This window comes from Manihot esculenta, chromosome 12, assembly GCF_001659605.2.
Source record: "Manihot esculenta cultivar AM560-2 chromosome 12, M.esculenta_v8, whole genome shotgun sequence".
Taxonomy (NCBI): domain Eukaryota; kingdom Viridiplantae; phylum Streptophyta; class Magnoliopsida; order Malpighiales; family Euphorbiaceae; genus Manihot; species Manihot esculenta.
Window position 1 is genome coordinate 9,193,769 of NC_035172.2, and position 19,676 is coordinate 9,213,444.

At 41.1% G+C, this 19,676-nt stretch overlaps 1 protein-coding gene across 2 annotated transcripts; it reads left to right on the top strand.

Moving 5' to 3' along the window:
* Positions 1 to 15,441: 15,441 nt before the first annotated feature.
* LOC110627826 (probable terpene synthase 9) lies at positions 15,442 to 19,423 on the top strand. 2 transcript variants are annotated; one of them, XM_021774197.2, is made up of 8 exons: positions 15,442 to 15,794; positions 15,922 to 16,177; positions 16,580 to 16,961; positions 17,800 to 18,018; positions 18,105 to 18,243; positions 18,365 to 18,613; positions 18,734 to 19,042; positions 19,311 to 19,423. In XM_021774197.2, the coding sequence occupies exons 1-7, from the start codon at positions 15,543 to 15,545 to the stop codon at positions 19,019 to 19,021; spliced, it is 1,785 nt and encodes a 594-aa protein (XP_021629889.1). In that variant the 5' UTR covers positions 15,442 to 15,542; the 3' UTR covers positions 19,022 to 19,042; positions 19,311 to 19,423. The 2 variants fall into 2 exon arrangements, with proteins under 2 accessions (XP_021629889.1, XP_043804552.1); XM_043948617.1 differs by lacking the exon at positions 19,311 to 19,423 and having other exon boundaries at positions 18,734 to 19,256.
* Positions 19,424 to 19,676: the final 253 nt, after the last annotated feature.

The window sequence follows — 19,676 nt, forward strand, 5'->3', positions numbered from 1 at the left end:
GGACCCCATGGCCGAAACGGACAAGCTTTTCTTCCCGTTTTCGGCCAAGGTGAGTTCTCCACCGCCCCTCCTCTGTTTTGAGCTTCTCCCTTCGAGTTTTCATGTTTTTCTTATGAGTTTTTACCTTATTTTGAAGATTTTCAAGTTTAAAGCAAGTTTTGGAGATTTGAGGTTCAAGAACTCAAATCTCTCCCATCTCCGAGCTAGGATCGTTTTCCTCTCGATCTACAAGAGGTAAGGGCCGATCTTGAGCTCACTACATGTTTTTAACAAGTTTTAAGTTGATTCTTGAAGTAGAAATGCATGTGTAGGGTTTTATGAGTTTTTGGGTTTATGTTGGTTTATGGACAATGTATGTTGGATTTGTGTTGTTTGATGTGTTGTAGATGGGGTTTAAGATAGTTTGAAGGCCCTAGGAGCTTGTATGCTTGAGTATGTGTGTTGTAGAATAGGATTGTGCATGTTTATAAGGTTTAGGAGGCATTGGAGGCAAGAGGAGCCAAGTTTCTACCCTTTGGCAGAAACCAGGTTCAGCAGCCGAAGGATTTTCGGCTGCCAAACATGGCTGGGGAGGCAAGCCTTTCGGCTGCCGAAGCCTGCCCCGAAAGGAGACTTTCGTCTCTGTCTAGGAGTTTCGGCCGCCGAACCTGCCGCCGAAAGTGCCCTGTTCAGCCTTCCTTTGCATGTTTTTGCATGATCGTTTTGAGGTATTTTAGGGGGTTTTTGGGGGATGTTTTTAGAATTATGTTCTAGTTGTTTGGTCCCTCATTTGAGTCCACCTGTGTAGGTTCGGACCTGAGGAACCGAGGACCCCGGCAGTGAGTCAGCTGCTTCAGTCATTGTCAGAGCTAGCCAAGAGGTGAGTAGAACAAACCTTTACGATTGAAAGCAAATAAATTATAAAGTTTTGAGCATGTTCATGCATCATGAATGCCATGTGATGAATTAGGTTGTTTGCATTAGAATTCACGAATATGTTGCATTGCATTTATGATGTTGATGTGGATTGGTTATTGGATGATCCTTTAGTCCTCATATGATATGATGATGTTACGGCATGATACGGTATGGAAGTCCAGGTTGTACCCATTCTACGTCCCTGGCACGATGTAAGAGAAAGTCCAGGTTGTACCCATTCTACGTCCCTGGCACATTGGAATGCTATGTTATGTTATGTTATGTTAAGAGAAAGACCGGTTGACCCATTCTACGTCCCGGCACTTTGGAATGTGGAGGACTATTGGTGACAATACCATCCGAGATGTGATTTGTTGTGATGTGTTGCATTACATTATGGCATGAGATTTTAAATGTTATTTTTCATTATTCTGCTCACTGGGCTCTAGTAGCTCACCCCTTTCCCTAATCCCCCAGGATTGCAGGTACGGGCTAGACAGAGAAGTCAAGAAGAGTAAAATCATGTATTTGTAATAGATAGGAAGTGGACATAGTAAATTGTAAGATGATGTAAAGTTGAATAGTCATGTTATGTATAATGATATTGAGGATTAGAAGTTGTGCTTGACTCTATGGGTATTGTTATCCCCTTTTATTACATGATCTCAGATGTTTTATGATGTATATGTGTACCAACTCAACGCATGTTATGTCGCCCATTGGGGCTTTGATGAGATCCCACAGAGGGGTCAATGTTATGGTTATGTTTATGTTTAGTGCATGCACAGGTTGAGATTGGTACATGAGAAAATGAATGAAAGAAAAGTTTTAATTTTTATGTATATTGTCGATCATGTATGGGATTAAACAGATTAACAGGATGCATGTTAGGCTTGCTACGGGTCCCGGCGGCCTTAAGTCGACCTAGATCCTAACGCCGATAGCGGTCCGATTTTCGGGTCGTTACAGAATGGTATCAGAGCCCTAGGTTCATATGGTCGGACCTAGAGTGTCGGGCTCATAGATGTTATAGAAGGTCAAGCACAATAGGAAGATCATGTCCACTAGGATAGGATGTAGAGTCCTGTCTTGAATAATGATGTGAAATGCCATGATTATATGCATGTGCATTAATGATATGTGATGTATGTGATGAGGGTTCATGTGTGCCCACATGAACCATATGATGCTAATGTTTGCTTGTTATGTGCTGCCTTTCAGAAAACAGGATGAGGGGAACTCGTCGATCTGCACGATTGACTGGAGTGCCACCTGAGGATGAGGGCACGAGCGCCCGTCCTCCTGCATTGCCTAGGGCAATGTCATGTAGATCAAGCAGAGAAAGAGTGTCAAGGGACCCTAGAAGGTCTTTTGATGCTAGCAGAAGGGGGACAGATAGAGGAGGAAGTTCTTCAGATGTGAGGGAGGTTATGGAAGAGGATCAGAGGAGGGAAGGGAATCTGGATGTCAGCATGACGGAAGAGGGGACAGGGGAGTCACAGGGAGGCATTCAGGCCTCGGGGTATGGTTTTCCACCCCATTATCCACCCTTCCCACAGAGTTCAGGGTATCCGATGGGAGGCACATCGGATTACTCCAGCTTTAGCCCTTACCCTACCTACATGCCTTATCCACCTCACCCCCAGTACCCAGCTTATCCACCCTCACCCTTTTATCCTCACCCGGCAAACCCCACCTCGGGGAATGCTGCTGTAATACCCGGCTAGACTCTGGTATCAGAATTCCTACCGTCCGGTGAAATCTCGGATGTCGGAAGCCTCTAGTAGGGTAGAATCATGTTTTCATAAAATGTTTTAAGGTATTTCATGGTTTTAAGTAAAATGGAAATGAGTTTTTGCATGAAAACAACCTTGGAGGAAAACTCAGGTTCGGCCGCCGAACCTCAGGTTCGGCCGCCGAACATGCATGCCTTCGGGAGCGCCTTTAGGCCCCCGAAAGCATAAGTGAGGGAAGTCCAGGTTCGGCCGCCGAACCTCAAGTTCGGCCGCCGAACCTCAAGTTCGGCCGCCAAACATGGCATGCATGCGGAGGCACATTCGGCCCCCGAACGTGGCCTGGCCAGCCACTATAAAAGGGTCCCTTAGCCGAAAACGGGCGAGCTTTTCCCCATTTTCGGCCAAGGTGAGCTTTCCGCCGCCCCTCACCGATCTTTGATGTTTTTCCTCTAGATCTTTCAAGTTTTTCACTTGTTTTAACTTCGTTTTGAAGATTTGAGCTTTTGAGCAAAGTTTTGGAGCTTTGAGGTTCAAGAACTCAAATCTCTTCCAACTTCAAGTTTGGTCGCCTCCACCCTCGATCTTCAAGAGGTAAGAGTCGATCTCTAGCTTACATTATGTTTTAAGTAAGTTTTATGAAGTTCATGGGGGTAAAATGCATGTTTAGGTCATAGTTGTGTTTATGGGTTTTTGGTATGATTTTTGAATAATGTGAGTTGCTTGTGTGTTGTAGTTGGGGTTTTGTTGGTTTGATGCCCCCTAGGAACTTGTATGTTTGCTTGTGTATGGTTGGGAATGTTGTAGAATAGGTTTATGCATGTTTGGATGAGATTGGAGGCATAAATGCATAAGGGACCCAAGTTTCTGCCCTTTGGCAGAAACCAGGTTCGGCAGCCGAAGGAACTTTCGGCCGCCGAACATGGCTGGGGAGGCAGGCCTTTCGGCTGCCGAAGTTGCCCCCGAAAGGAGACTTTCGTCTCTGTCTGGGACTTTCGGCCGCCGAAGGTGCCGCCGAACATGCATGAGTTTCTCCTCTGTCTGGGAGTTTCGGCTGCCGAAGGTGCCGCCGAACCTGCCTGACTTTCGGCTCTGGAGGGACTTTCGGCCGCCGAACCTGCCGCCGAAAGTGCCCTGTTCAGCCATTTCTTGCATATTTTTCTATGATTGTTTCATGATGCTTTAGGGGGTTTTTGGAGAATAGTTTAGAGTTATGTTTAGGTATGTTTGGTCCCTCATTTGAGTCCACCTGTGTAGGTTCGGACCCGAGGAACCGAGGACCCCAGCAATGAGTCTGTTGCCCCAGTGTCTGGTCAGAGCTATCCAGAGGTGAGTGGAATAACTTATTATGTTTTAAAGCAAAGAATGAACTTTTCAGCATGTTCCACGCATCATGAATGCCATGTGATGAATTAGGTTGCTTGCATTAGAATTCACGAATATGTTGCATTGCATATTTTTATGTTGATGTGGATGAATGTTGGATGATCCATAGCCCTCGATCTATGATATGACGATGTGATATGTACGGTACGGAAAGTAAGACCAGTGGGACCCATTCTACGTTCGCTGGCACTATGTAAGGGAAAGACCAGGACCCATTCTACGTTCTGGCACAGTTGGACACTGTTATGTTATGATATGTTATGTAAGGGAAATACCAGGACCCATTCTACGTTCTGGCACAGTTGGACCATGTAGAGGGCTATTGGTGACAAATTCATCCTTGATGCGATTAGCTGTGATGTGATGCATTCCATGATCCATATGATTTAAATGTTTTTATTTTTTTGCTCACTGGGCTCTAGTAGCTCATCCCTCTCCCATTTTTCCCCAGGATTGCAGGTACAGGGTAGACCAGGAGGTTTACAAGGGTAATGAAGTCTGGTTTATGTAATAGATAGTGTGGACATGATAAATGTATTAATGTTATGTAAAAGTACAGTTTCAGTCATGTATTGATATTGAGGTTTAGAGATTGTGCTTGACATTATGTATGAGGTATCCCTTTTATTACATGATCTAAAATGTTTTATAACGTTCATGAAAGCCAACTCATCTCATGTTGTATCGCCCGTTGGGGCATTGATGAGATCCCACAGAGGGATCACGATTATGATCATGACTATGTACATGTATGTTCAGGTTGAGTTGGATGTTTGAAAGAAAAGTTTTAAATTTTTTTGTGTATGTTGTTGATCATGTATGGGATTAAACAGGTTTTCAGGATGTATGTTAGGCTTGCTACGGGTCCCGGCGGCCTTAAGCCGACCTGGATCCTAGCGCCGGTAGCGGTCCGATTTTCGGGTCGTTACAGCTGCATCCCCACCTCCACCACCTACAGAACCAGCAGCCCCAGTTACTCAACCTTCTAGACCTAGCTCAGCTAGTGGGAGCAAGGTCAAGATGACCGACTACATGAAACTGGGTGCTCCTCAATATGAAAAAGGGGATAACCCATTTGTGTATCTTGAAAGGGTTAAGGTGATCACAGAGGAGATTGGGGCTGATGACAGTAGAGCCATTTAGATGGCTAGGTTCACGCTTAAGTGCAAGAAGGCACGAGAGTGGTTCAAGAATTATGTGAACCCAAGAGTGGATAGTATGTCTTGGGAAGAGTTTGCAAACGAGTTTGCAGGATGGGCTTTCCCCGATAGCTTAAGGGAGCTGAAGATGATCGAGTTTGAGCAGTTGAGACAGACCGATGAGATGAGTGTAGAGGAATTCACAGACAGATTCTTGGAGCTGTTGCCATTTGTAGGGCAAAACCTTGACACAGACCAGAAGAAGTCAAGGAGGTATATCATGAAACTCCACTCCAGATATTCCTCCTTGATCCAGTCAGCAGATAGGGAGAGCTTCCATGCCATAGTGGATATGGCCCGGAAAATGGAGGCCAGTGCCATCGTTCAGGGAACAGTCAGACAATCAGTAGCACAGTCTTCTGGTTCCAAGACCCCAGGCTCTTCTTCTCTGAGTGCAGCAGCTTCAGGTAGCAAAAAGTGGAGTAATACCACTAGGAAGCCCAAGAAGAACAAGTTTTGGAACAAGGTCAAATCCAGTCTGGGACTAGGGAGTGGCTCGAGCTCTAGTGCGGATAATGCAGTTTGTGCAAAGTGTAGTAGGCCACACAGGGGAGTTTGCCGGGCTGGGACAGCAGCCTGCTTCAGATGCGGGCAAGAGGGACACATGGCTCAGGAGTGTCCTAGGGCAGCTTTTGGAGCACAGTCCCAGCAGACAGCTTCAGGTAGTGTAGCGCAGCCAGCAGCTCCAGCCACGACTCAGGCCAGTGGTAGAGGCAGAGGAAGAGGGTCAGCTTCTTCTTCAGCGGGTTTCAGAGGTGAAGGTCCATCAGCTCCAGCACGGATCTTCACCATGACTCAGCAAGAGGCAGATGCATCTAACACCGTGGTGGCAGGTAATTTAGTCATTGGTTGTTCAGATGTGTATGTCTTGATGGACCCTGGTGCATCTCATTCTTTTATTACTCCGAGAGCCGTCGAGAGGTTGGGTCTGATGATCTCTGGGTTAGAGTGCCCTCTCTGGGTCAGTGGACCCAAGTGTGATCCATCAGTGGCAGAGTCAGTCTGCCAGTGCAGCCCAGTGTTTGTTGAGGGAAGTTGCTTGTCCGCCGACCTGGTGGTTCTAGATTTGACTGATTTTGACGTCATTCTAGGGATGGACTAGTTATCTACCCATGGTGCTACCTTGGACTGCAGGGACAAGGTAGTCAGGTTCAGAGATCAGAATGGGTCAGAGGTTGTCTTCAGGGGAGACAGGAGGGGTACACCTAGAGGTTTGATATCAGCTCTTCAGGCTCGTAGGTTGCTTAGGAAGGGATGTCAAGGGTATTTGGCTCATGTGAGAGAGCTCAGCAGTCAGGTTAGAGAGCCCGCCTCAGTGCCAGTGATTAGAGAGTTCTTAGACGTCTTCCCAGACGAGCTGCCAGGTTTACCACCTGCTAGGGAGATAGAGTTCGAGATAGAACTGATGCCTGGAACCCGACCGATCTCTATCCCTCCCTACAGGATGGCTCCAGCCGAGTTGAAAGAATTGAAGGAACAGTTGCAAGAGCTGGTAAAAAAGGGCTTCATCCGACCGAGCACCTCACCTTGGGGTGCACCAGTCTTCTTTGTCAGAAAGAAGGATGGATCACTTAGACTTTGTATCGACTACAGGCAGTTGAACAAAGTCACTACCAAGAATAAATACCCATTGCCAAGGATCGACGATCTATTCGACCAGCTAGCAGGAGTGGGTTGTTTCTCCAAAATAGATCTGAGATCTGGTATCATCTGCTGAGGATCAGAGAAGAAGATGTGCCAAAGACAGCTTTCAGGACCAGATATGGGCATTTTGAGTTCCTTGTAATGCCGTTCGGGTTAACCAACGCCCCTGCAGCATTCATGGACCTCATGAACAGAGTGTTTAGCCAATACCTGGATCACTTTGTTATTGTCTTCATAGATGATATCTTAGTGTATTTCAGGAATGCAGAGGAGCATGCCCATCACCTGAGGTTGGTTCTGCAGACCTTGAGGGAACATGGCTTGTATGCCAAGTTCTCCAAGTGCGAGTTCTGGCTGAGGAGCATTTCATTCTTGGGGCATGTGGTGTCAGAAAATGGGATAGAGGTGGACCCCAAGAAGGTAGAAGCTGTGGCTAACTGGCCTAGACCCACTTCAGTGACAGAAATCAGGAGTTTCTTGGGTTTGGCAGGTTACTACAGGAGGTTCGTTCAGGACTTCTCAAAGATTGCAGCTCCTCTGACCAGGTTAACCAAGAAGAATCAAAAGTTTGTGTGGACCGACCAGTGCGAAGAGAGTTTTGAAGAGCTTAAGAAGAGGTTGACTTCAGCGCCAGTGTTAGCTCTGCCATCTGGTGATGAGGATTTTACAGTCTTTTGTGATGCGTCCCGTGTGGGACTGGGTTGTGTACTAATGCAGAATGAGAGGGTGATTGCTTATGCTTCTAGACAGCTGAAGAAGCACGAGTTAAATTACCCCACGCATGACCTAGAGATGGCAGCAGTAATCTTTGCACTCAAGATGTGGAGGCACTACCTCTATGGGGTAAAATGTGAGATCTTTACAGATCATAAGAGCCTGCAGTACATCCTGAGTCAAAGAGATTTGAACTTGAGACAGAGAAGGTGGGTAGAGCTGTTGAGTGACTATGATTGCAAGATTCAGTATCATCCGGGTAAGGCGAATGTCGTGGCAGACGCCCTAAGTCGGAAGTCACTAGGCAGTCTATCCCACATTACGGCAGAAAGGAGACCAGTGGTGAAGGAGTCTTACAAGCTCATTGATGAAGGTCTACAGTTAGAGTTGTCTGGTACAGGTGCTTTAGTGGCCCAGATGAGAGTGACACCTGTGTTTCTGGAGCAAGTGGCTCAGAAACAGCATGAGGACCCAGAGTTAGTGAAGATTGCCAGGACTGTTCAGTCAGGCAAGGACAGTGAGTTCAGATTTGACAGTAAGGGGATCCTCCGCTATGGGAGCAGACTTTGTGTACCAGATGACATAGGGCTAAAATGAGACATTATGAGGGAGGCTCATAATGCAAGATACAACGTTCACCCCGGAGCCACCAAGATGTATCAAGATCTGAAGAAAGTTTATTGGTGGCCAGCGATGAAGAAAGAAGTGGCATAGTTTGTGTCAGCCTACGAAGTATGTCAGAGGGTGAAGCTGGAACATCAGAAGCCGGCTGAAATGCTTAACCCGCTACCTATTCCCGAGTGGAAATGGGAGAATATAGCTATGGACTTCGTAGTGGGGTTACCGGCGACGTCCAACAGATTGGACTCCATAAGGGTGATTGTGGACAGACTCACCAAATCTGCTCACTTCATCCCTGTCAGGAGTGGCTATTCTGTGGACAAGTTGGCGCAGGTGTATGTAGATGAGATCGTCAGGCTGCATGGGGTTCCTATTTCAATAGTGTCTGATAGAGGGCCCCAGTTCACCTCCAGGTTTTGGCGGAGTCTGCAGAATGCCATGGGTACCAGGTTGGATTTCAGTACTGCCTTCCACCCCCAGACGGACGGACAGTCCAAAAGGACCATCCAGACTATCGAGGATATGCTCAGAATGTGTGTGCTGGATTTTGGCGGTTCTTGGAGGCAGCATCTATCTTTGGTGGAGTTTGCCTACAATAACAGCCATCATGCTAGCATCGGGATGGCTCCATATGAAGCTTTATATGGAAGGAAGTGCAGGTCACCTGTTTGCTGGGAGGAAGTTGGAGAGAAGGCCTTGGCAGGACCTGAGCTAGTAGAGATTACCAGCAGGGTGGTACCCATAATCAGAGAAAGGATCAAGACTGCTGCAAGCAGACAGAAGAGTTATGCAGACATCCGTAGATGGCAAGTAGAGTTTCAAGAGGGGGATCTGGTATTGCTCAAGGTGTCTCCAATGAAAGGAGTGGTTCGTTTTGGGAAGAAAGGTAAACTAGCCCCACGATACATCGGACCCTTTGAAATCTTGCAAAAGGTTGGGAATGTGTCGTACAAGCTGGATTTACCTGCTTCAATGGAAAGAATCCATCCGGTTTTTCATGTTTCGATGTTGAGGAAGTTTGTGTCAGATCCGGGCAAGGTTCTTAGTGAGCCTGATGTGGAGGTCCAAGAGGATCTCACCTATGTTGAACAGCCAGTACGGATCATAGACACCCAGATCAGAAAGCTAAGGAACAAGGAAATCCCGATGGTGAAAGTCCTGTGGAACCACCACAATATGGAAGAATGCACTTGGGAGACACGGGAGTCCATGCTCCAGCAATACCCTTATCTTTTTTGAGGTTTGTTCCTTGTGAGTTTTATGTGCTTTGTATGTATGATATGTGTATGCCATGCTATGTGCTAGTTGAGGAACATTCGGGGACGAATGTTCTTAAGGGGGGGAGAATGTAATACCCGGCTAGACTCCGGTATCGGGATTCCTACCGTCCGGTGGAATCTCGGATGTCGGAAACCTCTAGAAGGGGTAAAACCATGTTTTCATAAAAAGTTTTAAGGTGTTTTATGGTTTTTAAGAGAAATAAATCCAAGTTTTGAATGTAGAGGGCTTTGGAGACTTTACCAGGTTCGGCCGCCGAAAGTCATGTTCGGCCGCCGAACATGGGGAGGTTTTGGGAGCGCTTTTGGCCTCCGAAAGCCTTGTTTGAATAAGCCAAGGTTCGGCCGCTGAACCTCATGTTCGACCACCGAACTTGCATGCGTTGTGGGGGCACGTTAGGCCGCCGAAAGGTGGTAAGGACAGCCCTATAAAAGGACCCCATGGCCGAAACGGACAAGCTTTTCTTCCCGTTTTCGGCCAAGGTGAGTTCTCCACCGCCCCTCCTCTGTTTTGAGCTTCTCCCTTCGAGTTTTCATGTTTTTCTTATGAGTTTTCACCTTGTTTTGAAGATTTTCGAGTTTAAAGCAAGTTTTGGAGTTTTGAGGTTCAAGAACTCAAATCTCTCCCATCTCCGAGCTAGGGTCGTTTTCCTCTCGATCTACAAGAGGTAAGGGCCGATCTTGAGCTCACTACATGTTTTTAACAAGTTTTAAGTTGATTCTTGAAGTAGAAATGCATGTGTAGGGTTTTATGAGTTTTTGGGTTTATGTTGGTTTATGGACAATGTATGTTGGATTTGTGTTGTTTGATGTGTTGTAGATGGGGTTTAAGATAGTTTGAAGCCCCTAGGAGCTTGTATGCTTGAGTATGTGTGTTGTAGAATAGGATTGTGTATGTTTATAAGGTTTGGGAGGCATTGGAGGCAAGAGGAGCCAAGTTTCTGCCCTTTGGCAGAAACCAGGTTCGGCAGCCGAAGGATTTTCGGCCGCCGAACATGGCTGGGGAGGCAAGCCTTTCGGCTGTCGAAGCCTGCCCCCGAAAGGAGACTTTCGTCTCTGTCTGGGAGTTTCGGCCGCCGAAGGTGCCGCCGAACCTGCCTGACTTTCGGCTCTGGAGGGACTTTCGACCGCCGAACTTGCCGCCGAAAGTGCCCTGTTCAGCCTTCCTTTGCATGTTTTTGCATGATCGTTTTGAGGTATTTTAGGGGGTTTTTGGGGGATGTTTTTAGAATTATGTTCTAGTTGTTTGGTCCCTCATTTGAGTCCACCTGTGTAGGTTCGGACCTGAGGAACCGAGGACCCCAGCAGTGAGTCAGCTGCTTCAGTCATTGTCAGAGCTAGCCAAGAGGTGAGTAGAACAAACCTTTACGATTGAAAGCAAATAAATTATAAAGTTTTGAGCATGTTCATGCATCATGAATGCCATGTGATGAATTAGGTTATTTGCATTAGAATTCACGAATATGTTGCATTGCATTTATGATGTTGATGTGGATTGGTTATTGGATGATCCTTTAGTCCTCATATGATATGATGATGTTACGGCATGATACGGTATGGAAGTCCAGGTTGTACCCATTCTACATCCCTAGCACGATGTAAGAGAAAGTCCAGGTTGTACCCATTCTACGTCCCTGGCACATTGGAATGCTATGTTATGTTATGTTAAGAGAAAGACCGGTTGACCCATTCTACGTCCCGGCACTTTGGAATGTGGAGGACTATTGGTGACAATACCATCCGAGATGTGATTTGTTGTGATGTGTTGCATTACATTATGGCATGAGATTTTAAATGTTATTTTTCATTATTCTGCTCACTGGGCTCTAGTAGCTTACCCCTTTCCCTAATCCCCCAGGATTGCAGGTACGGGCTAGACAGAGAAGTCAAGAAGAGTAAAGTCATGTATTTGTAATAGATAGGAAGTGGACATAATAAATTGTAAGATGATGTAAAGTTGAATAGTCATGTTATGTATAATGATATTGAGGATTAGAAGTTGTGCTTGACTCTATGGGTATTGTTATCCCCTTTTATTACATGATCTCAGATGTTTTATGATGTATATGTGTACCAACTCAACGCATGTTATGTCGCCCATTGGGGCTTTGATGAGATCCCACAGAGGGGTCAATGTTATGGTTATGTTTATGTTTAGTGCATGCACATATTGAGATTGGTACATGAGAAAATGAATGAAAGAAAAGTTTTAATTTTTATGTATATTGTCGATCATGTATGGGATTAAACAGATTAACAGGATGCATGTTAGGCTTGCTACGGGTCCCGGCGGCCTTAAGTCGACTTGGATCCTAGCGCCGGTAGCAGTCCGATTTTCGGGTCGTTACAACTACCTTACCATTCCCATAACAAAGTGATGTACTAGTTGTTCCTTTCAAGTATCTCAGAAGGCACTTTACAGCTTCCCAATACTCTTTCCCTGGATCTGACATATATATGCTCACAGCTCCCACTGCATGTGCTATATCAGGTCTAGTGTAGACCATAACATACAAGAAACTCCCAACTGCAGAAGCATAAGGTACTTTTGCCATGTAATCACACTTCATAGTTGTTTACTCCTTTGACAATTTGAGATGGTTAGCCAAAGGCATGCTCCTGGGCTTGGTATCATCAACTTTGAACGTAGAGAACACCTTCTCAATGTATTGCTCCTAGGGCAAATTTAGAGTTCCAGTAGACCTGTCTCGGAAAATCCTCATCCCTAAAGTCTGATTTCCTACACCCAAATCTTTCATCTCAAACTCTAATGACAATCTCCCCTTAAGATTATTGATCTCCTCCATACTTGATCCTGCAATCAACATATCATCCAATTACAAGAGTAAAATAACAAAAAAGTCAATAGATTTCTTAATATAACAACATTGATCCTTCTTACTCCGTAAAAACTATTTCCGCACATGAAAGAGTCAAATTTCTTATACCTCTGTCTTGGAGCCTACTTCAAACCTATACAAACCCCTCTTGAGTTTGCACACCATGTGTTCCTTATCAAGAATCTAATATCCCTGTGGTTGCTCCATGTAGATCTCTTCCTTCAGATCCCCATATAAAAATGTTGTTTTTACATCCATTTGCTCAAGGTGCAAGTTCTCTGCTGCAAGAATACTCAGCAAAATTCTTATTGTAGTTTGCTTCATAATAGGAGAGAATATTTTAGTGTAATAAATACCTTTTATTTGTGAATACCCCTTAACCAACAATTGAGCCTTGAACCTAACTTTACCATCAATTTCATTCTTGATCCTATAAACTCACTTGTTCAACAATGCTTTCTTCCCTGCAGGCAACTCAGTTAACTCCCAAGTGTCATTTTTCTCAAGTGACCATATCTCATTATCCAAGACTTGCTCTCACTTGATTGAATCCTTTACCTGTAAAGCCTCACCAAAGAATTTTGGTTCCCTTCCATCAGTCAACAACAAATAATATAAGGAAGGTGAATACCTTTCTAATGACTTGGTAACTCTGGTAGATCTCCTCAACACTGGTGCAAGTGTGACTGGCTGCTGTTCTAGTTTTGCAACAGTATTTTCTGGATTCTCTTGTGGTTTTACTGCAACATCACTATGTGAAATTTCTTGCAACTCAACCTTAGCTCTCACTTCTTTTGCATCTTTATATCGCATCCCAGACTTGTCCTTATACATGACATTCTCATCAAATATCACATCACAGTGTCTCAAAATCTTCCTATTCTTATCATCCCAAAATCTGTACTCAAACTGATCCGAACCATATCTAATGAAGTAGCACTTTAAAGTCTTTGCATCAAGCTTGTCTCTCTTCTCTAGATCAATGTGAACATAGGCAACATACCCAAAAATCCGCAGGTGAGTAAATTTGACCTCCTTACTCTACCAAACTTCTTCTAGAATCTTGAAACCCAAAGGAACTAAAGATCTTCTATTTATCAAATATGCTGTTATGCTCATTGTATCTGCCCAAAAGATTTTTGGTAGCCCAGCATATAGTCTCATGCTTCTTGCTCGCTCATTCAACATTCTGTTCATCCTTTCAGCAATCTCATTCTGTCTTGTCTTGCTAAGAACTGTCCTAATACACCTGATTCCCTCATTAGCACATAACTTCTTGAATTCTGTAGAATTATTCTCTCCTCCATTATCATACTTTAGGCATTTGATCTTCAACCCAGTCTGATTTTCAACTTTAGTCTTCCACCTCTTAAAAGTGGCAAACACATCTGATTTGTGTTCCAGAAAGTAAACTCATACCTTCCTACTGAAGTCATTAATAAAGGTAACATAGTATCTCGAACCACTAAGAGAGAAAATTGGGGATGGCCCCCACACGTCTGTATATACTAGTTTTAACCGTTTTGCCTTGGATTCGCTGATAGCCTTTATGAAACTAACCCTGTTTTTGCTTTTTCAGAACATAACTCTCATATAGACTCATATCAACAAATTTCAACCTTTGCAGATATCCCTCAAAGCTAGCATCTTCATTCCCTTCTCACTTATGTGTCCAAGCCTGTTGTGCCATAAACTTGAGCTCGATGTACTGTCAACCGCAATGACCATGTCCGAACACCTTGCAGTAGTGTATAAAGTTTCAGATTTTGTGCTCTGTACTATCATAATAATTCCTTTCACAATATTTCAGAAACTCTCTTTGAACACTATTCTGTTACCCATACTGTCCAGTTGGCCAATAAAGATCAGATTCTTCTTCAAGTCAGGTATATATCTGACATTCTGCAGCTTCCCAGCTGGCCAATAAAGATTGGATTCTTCTTCAAGTCAGGAATATACCTGACATCATGCAGCTTCCACTTGCCCCTACCTGAGGTATATTTTTTATCCATTAGTAGAATTAGGAGATAGGACTGTAGCAGTACTGGGCACCATCAACCTCCCCCTAGTGCTGGGTGATGAAAAATATAAGCGAGAGTTTCTGGTGGTAGATATCCTATTTGCGTACAATGTGATACTGGGCCGTCCAGTTCTAAACTACCATGATATTGTTATTAATATGGGTACTATGTGTTTCAAGCTACCAGCTCCAAGAGGAATAGCCATAGGCTAAGGCAATCCGAAGTTGGCCAAAGACACCTAGCAAAAAGTTTCGAGAAAGCACCAACTCCCATCGATTTGCTAGAGAAGCCGAAATTCAACATAAAGCCGAAATTAGTAGACCCGATAGAGTTAAATAAGGAACAAAAGGTACAGTTTGATAAGGAATAAAAGATACGGTTCGGTAAAGAATAAAAAGTACAGTTCGATACTGTGTTAACCGTCAAAATAAAGATTCGATTAATAGAACTGCTAAAGAGTTGAGTAACCACTTTCGCTTAATCTCTAAAAAATGTAATAATGGTGGAGTCGACTCTTATTATTCATAAGTTATCTATTTATAAAATTGTTAAGTCGATTTAAAAAAAAAAAATTGTACTGAAAAAGCAAGAAGTGATCAAAGACGTAATTGACAAGTTTTTGAGTGCAGGGTTAATTAAGAAAATTCAATATTTCACATAACTTGCGAATGCGATCTTAGTGAATGCATTAATAAAGTTTAATATTTTACATGACTTACCATGCGGTCTTGGTAAAAAACGTCAATGAAAAATGTCATAAGAAAAAATGAAAGGCTATAATTTTGCCAACACTTACTACTTGAATAAGTCAGGCTATAATTTTGCCGACGCTTGCTGCTTTTATAAGATGACACTCATAGCACTTGACTACATGAGGTGAGGTAAGCATCAAGAAGTTTCCACCTTCACATTTTTTTCACGTGTTGTTTATTTATAGGTTTAGATAAGGTTTTGGGCTTTGAATGAATTATTGATGAATTTTAACAATCAAACAGTAGCAATATAAAATTAAAAGATTCTCTACATGTGCTGCAATTTGCATAATCACCCATTTCAAAAAAAAAAAAATAATAATAATAATCACGTAATAATAAAAAAATTAAAAATGGTTGCGTTCTCGTTGGTTTGATTCAAACATGTACAACTTTCTTTTCCTATAAGTTTTAGAGAACTTAGATGATTATTTCATTCGTTTCTAAAGCTTCGAAAAATGGAGCTAGTTCTGTCTCCCTTATCTCCTGTCAATCTCCCTGATAAGAATTTCCTGTTTCCATCTTGGAATCCGACAAGAAATACAGAAAGGAGAAATACAACACCATATTCCTCCAGATTTCCTAGTTCCTTCTCAATTTCTTCCAAATCCAATAACGTTTTGCAAGTTAATAAGCAAAGACGATCTGCAGATTATCATCCAAGCATTTGGGACCGCAAAGCCATCGAGTCCTTAAACACTCCCTTTACAGTAATACAATCCTTACTCCTTCCTCTCCCTCCTCCTCCTCCTCCTCCTCCTCCTCCTCTTCTTTTTCTTCTTCTTCTTCTTCTTTTATTTATCGTTAACTTCTGGCTTTGTTTGTGTTGTGTTACAGTATGATAGTCATGGCACTCGGCTGGAGGAGTTGAAGCGTGAGGTTAGAAGCTTAGCAGCTTCCACTAAAGACCCCTTTGCTCAACTGAAGTTGATGGAGTCAATGCAGCGACTGGGAGTTTCTTACCATTTCCAAGAAGAGATAAGAGAGACCTTGAATCTTCTTGTTTCTGAAATAGATTCTAAAAGTGCAGATCTTTACACAACGTCTTTGCATTTTAGGCTTCTGCGGGAACATGCTTTCCCAGTCTCCTCAGGTGATATTAACTATTTATCTTTATATATTTTTCGATTCATGGGTTATTGTTTCCTAAGAAAATATCATAGATTCAAGTATGGACTGATAGATTAATTAAGCTACAATATGATATAAAAAAATTGAGAAAAAATGAACTTTAAAAATCAGAAATAAATATAATGAAAATAAAGAAATATTGGGTTGTTCATCAGTCAAATCATTAGTAGTATTATATGAATACGATTTACTCTTAATTATAATTCTAAAATTCATAATTATCCTAAAATTTATAATATTTATGGAGATATTTTCTTAACGTGGGCCTTAACTGGGGAAAGGGTTTTTCCTTTCAATTCTCTATTTATTATTCAAAAAATATTTAATCTTTCTTTTATCCCGCGTGAAAAATTTATTAAAGCAGATGTGTTCGACAAGTTCAGAGACAACAATGGAAAGTTCAAGGAAAATTTAGTTGGAGATGTGCAAGGCCTTTTGAGTTTGTACAATGCTTCATACCTTGGAATTGATGGAGAAGAAGCTTTAGAAGAAGCCAAAAGCTTTAGTATTAAGCATCTCAAGTTATGGTTGAGGAATTTAAAGGGCAATAATGCTATTCTAGCAAGCCACGTGCAGCAAGCATTGGATGTTCCTCTCCATTGGAGGATGCCTAGGATTGAAGCTCGCAATTTCATTGATATCTACCAAACCAATCAAGCAAAAAATTTGGCTTTGTTAGAGCTAGCAAAGTTGGATTATAATCTAGTGCAGTCGGTGTATCAAACGGAGCTAAAAGAGCTTGCAAAGTACGTACTCCTTCCTCCACTTTTATCTGTCAATTTAAATTTTATTTTATTTATTATTATATTCCATTTTGAGAAAAAAGAAAGCGTATTGGATGTTCCTATTCCTTTTAATCGTGCCGAGGATTGAATAGGACAATTTCATTGACATCCACCAAACGAAGCATATAAATAATTCGGCAGGGGCGGACAATAATACTGACAATAAAAAGGGAGACAAAGACAAACAATATCTCCAAACTTTGCCGAATGAATCTTACATTTATTTTAGGATTGAGAAAAATGGGAAAAAGGTAATGTGAGAGAAAAATTTCCTACACAAGACCTGTAAATTTAATTTTTTAGTATAAATTACCATTTATATTATATTTTTTTTAGAATTTTAAATTTAATTCAATTCGATTTGATTCAGTTTGTTTTAATTTTTATTTTTAAAAATTTTAATTATTTTAATTTGATTTAATTTTAATAAAAAAATTAATAAAATTAAACCAAACTGATTAGGAATAATAATATATTATTTTTTATAATATAAAAAATATTAAATTATAGTAAAAATTAAAATATTTTAATTAAATTTTAAAATACTAAAAAAAGGGTTAAAAATAAAATTTTATTAAAAACTCATCTGATCAAATCAAACTGAATTAAATTAATTTGATTCAAATTAAAATTTTACTAAAATCAATTCATCAGTTCGGTACTTAAAAATTTTAAAATTTCAATAAGGTTACTAATTCGATTCAAATTAGCGGTTAGAGTAAATTGATTGTAGTTATTTTATTTGTAGAATATAAGATTCTTAAGACTTAATAAGGTTGCTCTGAACTTGACATGATAGATGGTGGACTTCATTGGGATTCAAGGAGAAGCTTCAGTTTTCAAGAGATCGATTAATGGAGAATTATTTATGGGCCATGGGGATGATATATGAGCCTACGTTCTCCAAATGTAGGATTGGCCTCACAAAATTCGTATGCATTTTAAGTGCAATTGATGATATGTATGATATATATGGATCGTTAGATGAGCTTCAACTCTTTACTCATGCTGTAAATAGGTAATTGCACGTGCATGCTCTATTATTATTATTATTATTATTATTATTATTATTATTATTATTATTTCAATCTAATTAATGTGCAGATGGGACACTAAGAGCATGGAGGAACTTCCAGAGTACATGAAGCTATGCTATTTTGCTATGCTTAATTTTGGTAATGAATTGGCTTATGATGTCCTAAAAGAAGAAGGTTTGGATGTTCTATCTAATATTAAGGATGAGGTAGATGTTCAATTTAATTTAATCACAGCAAAATTTTTGTGTTAAATGTCAATTTAATTAAAGAAGTAATATTAATTATTAATTTGAATGAATTCTTTGTTTTGTCGTCAATGGCATGCAGTGGATAAAACTCTGCGGAGCATACTTAGTAGAAGCAGACTGGTTTGCCAAAAGACACATACCAACTTTAGAAGAGTACATAGAAAATGCATGGATCTCTGTAGGAGGTCATGAGGCTATTGTCCATGCTTCCATTTTGCTGGGGCAGACGTCATCCAGTAATTCATTGGATTGTTTGAAGCATAGATTCAAGCTAATCTATTGGTCATCACTCATCACTCGACTCAGTGATGATTTGGGAACTTTCACAGTAAGATTATTTACGTGATTTGGAAAATAAATCGGATTTACATGATTTGGGAACTCATCACGCTTTTTTTTTTTTTTAATTATATTAACAAATTGTTTTCTTTTTTGTTTGAAAATTAAGGAAGAGAGCAAGAGAGGTGATGTGGCAAAATCCATCCAGTGCTACATGATTGAAAAAGAAAAATCTGAAGAAGAAGCAAAAGTACATATAAAGAGTTTGATAAGTAATGCTTGGAAGGAACTGAACAAAGAGAGTATGAAGTCTTCCATTTCAAATTCCGTTATAAAACTCTCATTAAATATGGCTCGAACTGCTCAATTCATATTTCAACATGGAGATGGCATCGGCACATCAAAAAAAGTGACTAGAGATCGCTTAATCTCTTTAATCGTTCAGCCCGTTCGATAATTTAATTAATTATATCAATTAATAAGTATAATATGTCAGTTAATTGTGTTTTGTTAGATGATTTATCGTCTTTTGGCATTTTGATTCAAGATTGTAAACTGCTTCTATGTAGTTATGAGGAAGCAAAGTGTGTTTTTGTTCATAGATCTGCGAATGATGTCGCTCATGTTCTAGCAACATCGACTCATTCTGAGTCAGGTCAAGGAGTTTGGATTGATATCCCTCCTCCTCACATTGTTTCTTTGTTCTCTTTGAATTAATGAAATTTTCTTGTTATTTCAAAAAAAAAATAAGTATAATATTTTGTATAAGAGATTATAATAATACATTGTTATGCCTTGTATTGTGTTTTGTATCGGTGGAATAGATTGTATAAAAGATATGTTTTCTGTTGTAATAAAATATTCTTATATATTTGTTCAATTTTGTTACGGGTTATATAGAAAGTAAATATGTTAATATAGAAAATAAATATTGATAGATGGGTTGGTTATTTAATCTCTTGATTTTCCTTCCTGTTTTGATATTGTCTCTCATGTATAAATAGGTTGTGATCTCTATTGTGAAATATACCAAAATATTATATTTCTACATGGTATCAGAGTTATTCTTGTAGAGATTTTTTTTTCTCTCGTCAAATTTTAAATTTTTTGGA

What these genes read in the sequence shown, in the direction of transcription:
- LOC110627826 (XM_021774197.2), top strand. Translation starts at nt 15,543, where the DNA reads ATGGAGCTAGTTCTGTCTCCCTTATCTCCTGTCAATCTCCCTGATAAG. An exon ending in GAGCTAAAAGAGCTTGCAAA is followed by an intron (nt 16,962 to 17,799) that starts GTACGTACTCCT and finishes TTGACATGATAG; the next exon opens with ATGGTGGACTTCATTGGGAT. An exon ending in TATCTAATATTAAGGATGAG is followed by an intron (nt 18,244 to 18,364) that starts GTAGATGTTCAA and finishes AATGGCATGCAG; the next exon opens with TGGATAAAACTCTGCGGAGC.